This window comes from Salmo salar, chromosome 12 (genome assembly GCF_965601325.2).
Source record: "Salmo salar chromosome 12, fSalSal1, whole genome shotgun sequence".
NCBI lineage: Eukaryota > Metazoa > Chordata > Actinopteri > Salmoniformes > Salmonidae > Salmo > Salmo salar.
In genome coordinates, this window is record NC_138302.1 from 14,155,001 (window position 1) to 14,167,500 (window position 12,500).

The following is a 12,500-nucleotide window of genomic DNA, read 5'->3' on the forward strand; positions in this document are numbered from 1 at the left end:
TCTCTCCATACCTGTACTAGGCAGATACAAACCTCTCTCTCTCTCTCTCCATACCTGTACTAGGCAGATACAAACCTCTCTCTCTCTCTCCATACCTGTACTAGGCAGATACAAACCTCTCTCTCTCTCTCTCCATACCTGTACTAGGCAGATACAAACCTCTCTCTCTCTCTCCATACCTGTACTAGGCAGATACAAACCTCTCTCTCTCTCTCTCCATACCTGTACTAGGCAGATACAAACCTCTCTCTCTCTCTCTCTCTCTCTCCATACCTGTACTAGGCAGATACAAACCTCTCTCTCTCTCTCTCCATACCTGTACTAGGCAGATACAAACCTCTCTCTCTCTCTCTCTCTCTCGCTCTCTCTCCATACCTGTACTAGGCAGATACAAAAATCTCTCTCTCTCTCTCCATACCTGTACTAGGCAGATATAAACCTCTCTCTCTCTCTCTCTCCATACCTGTACTAGGCAGATATAAACCTCTCTCTCTCTCTCTCTCTCTCTCTCTCTCTCTCTCTCTCTCCATACCTGTACTAGGCAGATACAAACCTCTTTCTCTCTCTCTCCATACCTGTACTAGGCAGATACAAACCTCTCTCTCTCCATACCTGTACTCGGCAGATACAAACCTCTCTCTCTCTCCATACCTGTACTAGGCAGATACAAACCTCTCTCTCTCTCCATACCTGTACTAGGCAGATACAAACCTCTCTCTCTCTCCATACCTGTACTAGGCAGATACAAACCTCTCTCTCTCTCCATACCTGTACTAGGCAGATACAAACCTCTCTCTCTCTCCATACCTGTACTAGGCAGATACAAACCTCTCTCTCTCTCTCTCTCTCTCTCTCTCTCTCTCCATACCTGTACTAGGCAGATACAAACCTCTCTCTCTCTCCATACCTGTACTAGGCAGATACAAACCTCTCTCTCTCTCTCTCTCTCTCTCTCTCTCTCGCTCTCTCTCCATACCTGTACTAGGCAGATACAAAAATCTCTCTCTCTCTCTCCATACCTGTACTAGGCAGATATAAACCTCTCTCTCTCTCTCTCTCTCTCTCTCCATACCTGTACTAGGCAGATATAAACCTCTCTCTCTCTCTCTCTCTCTCTCTCTCTCTCTCTCTCTCTCTCTCTCTCTCTCTCTCTCTCTCCATACCTGTACTAGGCAGATACAAACCTCTTCTCTCTCTCTCCATACCTGTACTAGGCAGATACAAACCTCTCTCTCTCTCCATACCTGTACTCGGCAGATACAAACCTCTCTCTCTCTCCATACCTGTACTCGGCAGATACAAACCTCTCTCTCTCTCCATACCTGTACTAGGCAGATACAAACCTCTCTCTCTCTCCATACCTGTACTAGGCAGATACAAACCTCTCTCTCTCTCCATACCTGTACTAGGCAGATACAAACCTCTCTCTCTCTCCATACCTGTACTAGGCAGATACAAACCTCTCTCTCTCTCCATACCTGTACTAGGCAGATACAAACCTCTCTCTCTCTCTCTCTCTCTCTCTCTCTCTCTCTCTCCATACCTGTACTAGGCAGATACAAACCTCTCTCTCTCTCTCTCTCTCCATACCTGTATTAGGCAGATACACACCTCCCTCCCTCCCTCCCTCCCTCCACACCTGGACTAGGCAGAAACAAAACCTTTCTCTCTCTCCCGCTCTCCCTCCCACTCTCCCTCCCTCCATTCTCCATCTGACCAATCATATCCTCTCCCTGTCTTGCAGCAGACACCGCTGACTGACAGCTGGATGATGATTGGCTGACCCCTGGGCTTGACCCCAGTGTGACCTGTTGATTAGCCTGCTTGTTTTTATATGTCAGAGAGGGAGAAGGGAGAGAGGAGAGGGGGATAGAGGACAGCAGTAAGAGAGGGAGGGGGTCTCTGGTCTGGTCTGTCTGTCTGTCTCTTGAGTGACAGCAGGGCTGTGGATGTGTGGGTCTGGGCTAGACTGCTTTATTAGGCTAGACAGACAGTCAGCCTGTTTAACTCCTGTCATCTCCTGCCCCCTCCCCCCTATTTCTACCTCTTCCTCCCCTTCTTCAGCTAACACAGGGCCTATTTAATGTGTCTAGGGGTCAGTTGAACCCGTGGCTTACACAGGGCCTATTTAATGTGTCTAGGGTCAGTTGAACCCGTGGTTCATTCTTCAGCTAACACAGGGCCTATTTAATGTGTCTAGGGGTCAGTTGAACCAGTGGTTCATTCTTCAGCTAACACAGGGCCTATTTAATGTGTCTAGGGGTCAGTTGAACCCGTGGTTCATTCTTCAGCTTACACAGGGCCTATTTAATGTGTCTAGGGGTCAGTTGAACCAGTGGTTCATTCTTCAGCTAACACAGGGCCTATTTAATGTGTCTAGGGGTCAGTTGAACCAGTGGTTCATTCTTCAGCTAACACAGGGCCTATTTAATGTGTCTAGGGGTCAGTTGAACCCGTGGTTCATTCTTCAGCTAACACAGGGCCTATTTAATGTGTCTAGGGGTCAGTTGAACCAGTGGTTCATTCTTCAGCTAACACAGGGCCTATTTAATGTGTCTAGGGGTCAGTTGAACCCGTGGTTCATTCTTCAGCTAACACAGGGCCTATTTAATGTGTCTAGGGGTCAGTTGAACCCGTGGTTCATTCTTCAGCTAACACAGGGCCTATTTAATGTGTCTAGGGGTCAGTTGCACCCGTGGTTCATTCTTCAGCTAACACAGGGCCTATTTAATGTGTCTAGGGGTCAGTTGAACCAGTGGTTCATTCTTCAGCTAACACAGGGCCTATTTAATGTGTCTAGGGGTCAGTTGAACCAGTGGTTCATTCAGTGTTCAGGTGTGTGTGTGTGTGTGTGTGTGTGTGTGTGTGTGTGTGTGTGTGTGTGTGTGTCTTACCAGTGTTCAGGTGTGTGTGTGTGTGTTAGTCTCTTACCAGTGTGTGTGTGTGTGTGTGTGTGTGTGTGTGTGTGTGTTAGTCTCTTACCAGTGTTCAGTTGTTTGTGTGTGTGTGTGTGTGTGTGTGTGTGTGTGTGTGTGTGTGTGTGTGTGTGTGTGTCTATGTTAGTCTCTTACCAGTGTTCAGTTGTTTGTGTGTGTGTGTGTGTGTGTGTGTGTGTGTGTGTGTGTGTGTGTGTGTGTGTGTGTGTGTGTGTGTGTCTATGTTAGTCTCTTACCAGTGTTCAGGTGTGTGTGTGTTGGTCTCTTACCAGTGCCAGTGTTGAGGTGTGGGTACAGATGAGCTCCAGGTCCGTGGCTGGCCACCAGTTCATACTGAAACACTGTGATCCTCCTGCTGATGTCCTGCTGGCCCTGCTGGCCCACTGCCTCTATGAACAGCGCCCCCTCTGTCAGGGAGAAACACTGCACCCTGCCACGCGCCTGGAAATATAGCAGACATGATTAAATATATACTGGTGTATGTATGTACTGGTGTAATGTACTGGTGTATGTATGTACTGGTGTAATGTACTGGTGTAATGTACTGGTGTAATGTACTGTAATGTATGTACTGGTGTAATGTACTGGTGTAATGTACTGGTGTATGTATGTACTGGTGTATGTATGTACTGGTGTATGTATGTACTGGTGTATGTATGTACTGGTGTATGTATGTACTGGTGTAATGTACTGGTGTATGTATGTACTGGTGTATGTATGTACTGGTGTAATGTACTGGTGTATGTATGTACTGGTGTAATGTACTGGTGTAATGTACTGGTGTAATGACACTGAGATAATCATATTCACACAAGTACTTTATGAACATATCAACAATTATATTTACAGTGGTTAAACTTAAGCATGCATTTTTTGCCTATGTAACATGCTCTGTGCTGTTCTAAGCCAAGTTACTGTAAAATATCTGTGACAACTTCTGATGTAAAAAAGGGATTTATGAATAAATCTGACTGATTGACTGACCGAATGATGACTGGCTGAATGACCACCAGACAGACTGATTGACTGATTGACTGACCGAATGCTGACTGGCTGAATGACTGACCACCAGACAGGCTGATTGACTGAATGACTGATTGACTGACCGAATGCTGACTGGCTGAATGACTGACCACCAGACAGGCTGATTGACTGAATGACTGACCGGCTGACTGACCACCAGACAGACTGATTGACTGACTAACCGACCATCTACCTGTTCTGTCTCAGACATCATCAGGCGGAGCTGTCCAGCTCTCTCCAGGTAGAGGTGTGATCCGCGGGAGTCTGTCTGGGGCTTGATGCAGGCGTGTAGGCCGGGGGAAGCCCCAGACGTGGGCTCCGTGTTGGGCCGCAGGTTGACGATGAGGGCCCCAGTAGGATAGAGCCACTCTAGACTGCCCTGGGAGCAACGCAGGTATACCTGCTCCACATCACGGGAGTGTGACTCATGGGTCAGACCACTGGGAGAGGAGAGAGGGAGGGTGAGAGAGGCGGAGAGATGGGGTAGAGAAGAAGAGGGAGGAGGAGCGAGGGGGACAGTAGGGTAGAAAAGAGGTTAATGTATTGCGGAAGGAGGAGATAGGGTAAAGGGGAGGAGGAGGAGAGAGGTAATGGTGATGGGAGAAGGAGAAGGCGGCGGGGAGAGGTTATGGTGATGAGGGGGAGTAGGAGGAGGAGGGGAGAGGTTATGATGATGATGGGGAGGAGAGGTTATGGTGATAATGGGGGAGGAGAGGTTATGGTGATGATGGGGGAGGAGAGGTTATGATGATGGGGGAGGAGGAGGAGCGGTTATGATGATGATGGGGGAGGAGGAGGAGTGGTTATGATGATGATGGGGAGGAGGAGAAGAGGTTATGAAGATGGGGAGGAGGAGCGGTTATGATGATGATGATGGGGGAGGAGGAGAAGAGGTTATGAAGATGGGGAGGAGGAGGAGGAGCGGTTATGATGATGATGGGGAGGAGGAGGAGGAGAAGAGGTTATGATGATGGGGAGGAGGAGGAGAGGTTATGATGATGATGGGGAGGAGGAGAAGAGGTTATGATGATGAGGGGGAGGAGGAGAAGAGGTTATGATGATGGGGGAGGAGGAGGACCGGTTATGATGATGAGGGGGAGGAGGAGAAGAGGTTATGATGATGAGGGGGAGGAGGAGAAGAGGTTATGATGATGAGGGGGGAGGGGGAGAAGAGGTTATGATGATGGGGAGGAAGAGGAGGAGCGGTTATGATGATGGGGTGGAGGAGGAGCGGTTATGATGATGATGGGGGAGGAGGAGAAGAGGTTATGATGATGAGGGGGAGGAGGAGAAGAGGTTATGATGATGAGGGGGAGGAGGAGAAGAGGTTATGATGATGATGGGGGAGGAGGAGGAGGGTCGGTTATGATGATGAGGGGGAGGAGGAGAAGAGGTTATGATAATGGGGAGCAGGAGGTGGAGCGGTTATGATGATGGGGGTGGAGGTGGAGGAGCGGTTATGATGATGGGGGAGGAGGAGGAGGAGCGGTTATGATGATGGAGGAGGAGGAGGAGGAGCGGTTATGATGATGATGGGGAGGAGGAGAAGAGGTTATGATGATGGGGAGGAGGAGGAGGAGCGGTTATGATGATGGGGGTGGAGGAGGAGCGGTTATGATGATGATGGGGGAGGAGGAGAAGAGGTTATGATGATGAGGGGGAGGAGGAGAAGAGGTTATGATGATGAGGGGAGGAATAGAAGAGGTTATGATGATGGGGAGGAGGAGGAGGAGCGGTTATGATGATGGGGAGGAGGAGAAGAGGTTATGATGATGGGGAGGAGGAGGAGAAGAGGTTATGATGATGGCGGAGGAGGAGGAGCGGTTATGATGATGGGGGAGGAGGAGGAGCGGTTATGATGATGGGGGAGGAGGAGGAGCGGTTATGATGATGGGGGAGGAGGAGGAGCGGTTATGATGATGGGGGAGGAGGAGGAGCGGTTATGATGATGATGAGGGAGGAGGAGAAGAGGTTATGATGATGATGGGGGAGGAGGAGAAGAGGTTATGATGATGATGGGGGAGGAGGAGAAGAGGTTATGATGATGAGGGGGAGGAGGAGAAGAGGTTATGATGATGATGGGGGAGGAGGAGAAGAGGTTATGATGATGGGGAGGAGGAGGAGGAGAAGAGGTTATGATGATGGGGGAGGAGGAGGACCGGTTATGATGATGAGGGGGAGGAGGAGAAGAGGTTATGATGATGGGGAGGAGGAGAAGGAGCGGTTATGATGATGAGGGGAGGAGGAGAAGAGGTTATGATGATGGGGAGGTGGAGCGGTTATGATGATAATGGGGAGGAGGAGAAGAGGTTATGATGATGAGGGGGAGGAGGAGGAGCGGTTATGATGATGGGGGAGGAGGAGAAGGAGCGGTTATGATGATGGGGGAGGAGGAGGAGCGGTTATGATGATGTGGGAGGAGGAGGAGCGGTTATGATGATGATGGGGAGGAGGAGGAGGAGAAGAGGTTATGATGATGGGGGAGGAGGAGGACCGGTTATGATGATGAGGGGGAGGAGGAGAAGGAGCGGTTATGATGATGAGGGGGAGGAGGAGGAGGAGCGGTTATGATGATGATGGGGAGGAGGAGGAGGAGAAGAGGTTATGATGATGGGGAGGAGGAGGAGGAGCGGTTATGTTGATGATGGGGAGGAGGAGGAGGAGAAGAGGTTATGATGATGGGGGAGGAGGAGGACCGGTTATGATGATGAGGGGGAGGAGGAGAAGGAGTGGTTATGATGATGAGGGGGAGGAGGCGGAGGAGCGGTTATGATGATGATGGGGAGGAGGAGGAGGAGGAGCGGTTATGATGATGGGGAGGAGGAGAAGGAGCGGTTATGATGATGATGGGGGAGGAGGAGAAGGAGCGGTTATGATGATGATGGGGGAGGGGGAGAAGAGGTTATGATGATGGGGAGCGGGAGGAGGAGCGGTTATGATGATGATGGGGGAGGAGGAGCGGTTATGATGATGGGGAGGAGGAGGAGGAGCGGTTATGATGATGGGGAGGAGGAGGAGGAGGAGCGGTTATGATGATGGGGAGGAGGAGGAGGAGCAGTTATGATGATGGGGGAGGAGGAGGAGCAGTTATGATGATGATGGGGGAGGAGGAGAAGAGGTTATGATGATGAGGGGAGGAGGAGAAGAGGTTATGATGATGAGGGGGAGGGGAGAAGAGGTTATGATGATGGGGAGGAAGAGGAGGAGCGGTTATGATGATGGGGTGGAGGAGGAGCGGTTATGATGATGATGGGGGAGGAGGAGAAGAGGTTATGATGATGAGGGGGAGGAGGAGAAGAGGTTATGATGATGAGGGGGAGGAGGAGAAGAGGTTATGATGATGATGGGGGAGGAGGAGGAGGAGCGGTTATGATGATGAGGGGGAGGAGGAGAAGAGGTTATGATGATGGGGAGGAGGAGGAGGAGCGGTTATGATGATGGGGGTGGAGGAGGAGGAGCGGTTATGATGATGGGGGAGGAGGAGGAGGAGCGGTTATGATGATGGAGGAGGAGGAGGAGGAGCGGTTATGATGATGATGGGGAGGAAGAGAAGAGGTTATGATGATGGGGAGGAGGAGCAGGAGCGGTTATGATGATGGGGTGGAGGAGGAGCGGTTATGATGATGATGGGGGAGGAGGAGAAGAGGTTATGATGATGAGGGGGAGGAGGAGAAGAGGTTATGATGATGAGGGGGAGGAATAGAAGAGGTTATGATGATGGGGAGGAGGAGGAGGAGCGGTTATGATGATGGGGAGGAGGAGAAGAGGTTATGATGATGGGGAGGAGGAGGAGAAGAGGTTATGATGATGGGGGAGGCGGAGGAGGAGGAGCGGTTATGATGATGGGGGAGGAGGAGGAGGAGGAGCGGTTATGATGATGGGGGAGGAGGAGTAGCGGTTATGATGATGATGGGGGAGGAGGAGAAGAGGTTATGATGATGATGGGGGAGGAGGAGAAGAGGTTATGATGATGGGGAGGAGGGGGAGGAGCGGTTATGATGATGATGGGGAGGAGGCGGAGGAGGAGGTGGAGAGGTTATGGTAATGGGGAGGGTAGAGGTTATGGTGATGGGGGTAGAGGTTATGGTGATGGGGAGGGTAGAGGTTATGGTGATGGGGTAGAGGTTATGGTGATGGGGAGGGTAGAGGTTATGGTGATGGGGAGGGTAGAGGGTATGGGGAGGGTAGAGGTGATGGTGATGGGGGTAGAGGGTATGGCGATGGGGGTAGAGGTTATGGTGATGGGGAGGGTAGAGGTTATGGTGATGGGGAGGGTAGAGGTTATGGTGATGGGGAGGGTAGAGGTTATGGTGATGGGGAGGGTAGAGGTTATGGTGATGGGGGTAGAGGTTATGGTGATGGGGAGGGTAGAGGTTATGGTGATGGGAGGGTAGAGGTTATGGTGATGGGGGTAGAGGTTATGGTGATGGGGAGGGTAGAGGGTATGGTGATGGGGGTAGAGGTTATGGTGATGGGGAGGGTAGAGGTTATGGTGATGGGGAGGGTAGAGGTTATGGTGATGGGGAGGGTAGAGGTTATGGTGATGGGGTAGAGGTTATGTGATGGGGTAGAGTTATGGTGATGGGGAGGGTAGAGGTTATGGTGATGGGGAGGGTAGAGGTTATGGTGATGGGGGTAGAGGTTATGGTGATGGGGAGGGTAGAGGTTATGGTGATGGGGAGGGTAGAGGTTATGGTGATGGGGAGGGTAGAGGTTATGGTGATGGGGTAGAGGTTATGGTGATGGGGTAGAGGTTATGGTGATGGGGAGGGTAGAGGTTATGGTGATGGGGAGGGTAGAGGTTATGGTGATGGGGTAGAGGTTATGGTGATGGGGAGGGTAGAGGTTATGGTGATGGGGGTAGAGGTTATGGTGATGGGGAGGGTAGAGGTTATGGTGATGGGGAGGGTAGAGGTTATGGTGATGGGGGTAGAGGTTATGGTGATGGGGAGGGTAGAGGTTATGGTGATGGGGGGTAGAGGTTATGGTGATGGGGGTAGAGGTTATGGTGATGGGGGTAGAGGTTATGGTGATGGGGGTAGAGGTTATGGTGATGGGGAGGGTAGAGGTTATGGTGATGGGGGTAGAGGTTATGGTGATGGGGGTAGAGGTTATGGTGATGGGGAGGGTAGAGGGTATGGTGATGGGGGTAGAGGTTATGGTGATGGGGGTAGAGGTTATGGTGATGGGGAGGGTAGAGGTTATGGTGATGGGGAGGGTAGAGGTTATGGTGATGGGGGTAGAGGTTATGGTGATGGGGGTAGAGGTTATGGTGATGGGGAGGGTAGAGGTTATGGTGATGGGGAGGGTAGAGGTTATGGTGATGGGGGGTAGAGGTTATGGTGATGGGGAGGGTAGAGGTTATGGTGATGGGGAGGGTAGAGGTTATGGGGAGGGTAGAGGGTAGAGTTTATGGGGAGGGTAGAGGTTATGGGGAGGGTAGAGGGTAGAGTTTATGGGGAGGGTAGAGGGTAGAGGTTATGGGGAGGGTAGAGGGTAGAGGTTATGGGGAGGGTAGAGGGTAGAGTTTATGGGGAGGGTAGAGGGTAGAGGTTATGGGGAGGGTAGAGGGTAGAGTTTATGGGGAGGGTAGAGGGTAGAGGTTATGGGGAGGGTAGAGGGTAGAGGTTATGGGGAGGGTAGAGGTTATGGGGAGGGTAGAGGGTAGAGTTTATGGGGAGGGTAGAGGGTAGAGGTTATGGGGAGGTTATGGGGAGGGTAGAGGTTATGGGGAGGGTAGAGGGTAGAGGTTATGGGGAGGGTAGAGGTTATGGGGAGGGTAGAGGTTATGGGGAGGGTAGAGGTTATGGGGAGGGTAGAGGGTAGAGGTTATGGGGAGGGTAGAGGTTATGGGGAGGGTAGAGGTTATGGGGAGGGTAGAGGTTATGGGGATGGGGAGGGTAGAGGTTATGGGGAGGGTAGAGGGTAGAGGTTATGGGGAGGGTAGAGGGTAGAGGTTATGGGGAGGGTAGAGGTTACGGGGAGGGTAGAGGTTATGGGGAGGGTAGAGGGTAGAGGGGGATAAAAGAGGAAACTTACTATGGATATATTTTGATGTTTGAGGAAACAATGTTATTGGTCATAAAGATGAACACACAACAAACATATTCAACAGTTCACTTCTAATGCATGATACCTTTTCAGTTAGTTCAGAGGTCGTTTAAAGAGCAACTTGATTACGGTATGAGTCTCTCTCTCTCTCTAAACTGTGACCCGATGTGACCAAATCCCGGAGCGCAGGGTGGGAGGATGTGGTCGGTTATCTTGGATGCGCGCACTTTAAGATCAGTAAAAGATTATAAACGTGTTCGAAGTTGATGTCTTCAAAAGAAAACTCCACCGCAGCGCTGCAACAAGATAGCGTCGCACAGACGTTATTTTTTAAATTGTTTTATTACGCAGCGTCTTAAAACGACGGATCAAAGGACAGGCCATATGGACCTGTTCATTTTACTGTAATTACAGGAGTGGCTGCGCACTCACTTTCTGGAGGGTGCCATGCTATATACAATAGCCTAGAACACAGTTTTATGAGTATATGAAAGGTAAGGTATGAACTCCGCACGAGGTATAGCGCTGCAACCCTCTCCTTTTCCCTCTGGCGGCTCCACGGCCCAAGCGCCCAACCCAAGCTCTCCTTCTGGCGCACGCACGGAGATTTGGTATATTTAACTGGAACAGTTCAAAATATGTTATCGTGTATTCTTTGAATATTATAGGTATTATAGCTATAGGCTACAGCACAGGAGAAGCAAAAACGTTCCCTATGCAAATCCATCAGTCCTAAAGTACATATCCATGTATAAACACAATCTCATTGTATAAGGAAGTTAAAGAGCCTTTACAGCTTTGTATGGTGACATATCTCTATCTCCCTTACTTTATATTCTCTCTCTCCACTTCTCTCTCACTCTCTTTCCACCTCTCTCTCTCTTTCAACCTCTCTCTCTTTCCATCTCTCTCTCTCTTTCTTTCCACCTCTCTCTCTCTCTCTCTCTTTCCATCTCTCTCTCTCTCTCTTTCCACCTCTCCCTCCACTCTCTTTCTCTCTCTCTCTCTCTTTCCTCTCTCTCTCTCTTTCCATCTCTCTTTCTCTCTCTCTCTCTCTCTTTCCCTCTCTCTCTCTCTTTCCATTTCTCTTTCTCTCTCTCTCTCTCTCTTTCCCTCTCTCTCTCTCTTTCCACCTCTCTCTCTCTTCACCTCTCCTCTTCATCTCTCTCTCTCTTTCTTTCCACCTTTCTCTCTCTCTCTCTTTCCCTCTCTCTCTCTCTTTCCATCTCTCTTTCTCTCTCTCTCTCTTTCCCTCTCTCTCTCTCTTTCCATCTCTCTTTCTCTCTCTCTCTCTCTCTTTCCCTCTCTCTCTCTCTTTCCATCTCTCTCTCTCTCTTTCCACCTCTCCCTCTCTCTCTCTCTTTCCATCTCTCTCTCTTTCTTTCCACCTCTCTCTCTCTCTCTTTCCATCTCTCTCTCTTTCTTTCCACCTCTCTCTCTCTCTCTTCCATCTCTCTCTCTTCCATCTCTCTCTCTCTCTCCACTTATCCCTCTTTCCATCTCTCTCTCTCTCCACTTATCCCTCTTTCCATCTCTCTCTCTCTCCTTACTTATCCCTCTTTCCATCTCTCTCTCTCTCCACTTATCCCTCTTTCCATCTCTCTCTCTCTCCACTTATCCCTCTTTCCATCTCTCTCTCTCTCCACTTATCCCTCTTTCCATCTCTCTCTCTCTCCACGTATCCCTCTTTCCATCTCTCTCTCTCTCTCCACGTATCCCTCTTTCCATCTCTCTCTCTCTCCACTTATCCCTCTTTCCACCTCTCTCTCTCTCTCTCTCTCTCTCTCTCTGAGGCTGAGGGTGTTGATGTCCAAACAACCCCTGACCTCCGTCTCCCCTCTTATTTCCACGGGTTTAATGAATTCTATTTAGTCATTTCTGGAGCTACAACTGAAAGTCTACTTACTGAGCAGCAAACAAGTGGTTCACAGACCCCCCCCCCTCCCCCCCGTTTAAAGCAAAAAAATATTACATGCATTAGACTTCATTTATCCAACCTGTTTGCACCTGCAAATATGCTATGGTCTCGCTGTTGAGGACATTATTGCGCAACATCTGGAAGTGCAGGGAGGAAACGAGGGTTTCCAGAAAATCTCTATAAAACCTGTCGAATAACACACATACAATAATAAACGTACAGCCTACCTTCCTCTCCAGCTGCACTGATCGCTGGTGTACTGCGCCGAGGCGACCCTACAGAGAAACACAGCCGCTACCCAGTGCGCTAAACCTGGCCACAGCATAGTTGACCAACCGCTCCTCCGCCCCAGTATGGTCCGACCACGTCCCGCCTCTCAGTAACCACAAAAATCCACCAATAAATCCTGCAAATGCCTATTTATTCACATCGTAGTCTCTGGTAAGAAGGGTACGGGTCCACCAGAATCAACAGTTCTGTTTTGTACCGTACAAGTTCCGTTTCATTTCGACAGGATGGGATATCCGTGTAAAACCGTTGGGAGCCTCGGGGAGTAGGAGCAGTAGGGTAGT

General features: G+C 50.1%; 1 protein-coding gene across 1 annotated transcript in view; it reads right to left on the minus strand.

The window, feature by feature from the left end:
* LOC106564208 (meteorin-like protein) overlaps window positions 1–12,500 on the minus strand; it is a 22,733-nt gene that overhangs the window by 10,146 nt on the left and 87 nt on the right. The window contains exons 1-3 of the mRNA XM_045690758.2: window positions 12,156–12,500; window positions 4,153–4,399; window positions 3,206–3,377 (exon numbers count right to left, since the gene is read on the minus strand). The exon at window positions 12,156–12,500 is cut by the window's right edge and continues 87 nt beyond it. Coding sequence (XP_045546714.2) covers window positions 3,206–3,377; window positions 4,153–4,399; window positions 12,156–12,253 — 517 coding nt within the window. The 5' untranslated portion in view covers window positions 12,254–12,500. The remainder of the gene's footprint in view (window positions 1–3,205; window positions 3,378–4,152; window positions 4,400–12,155) is intronic.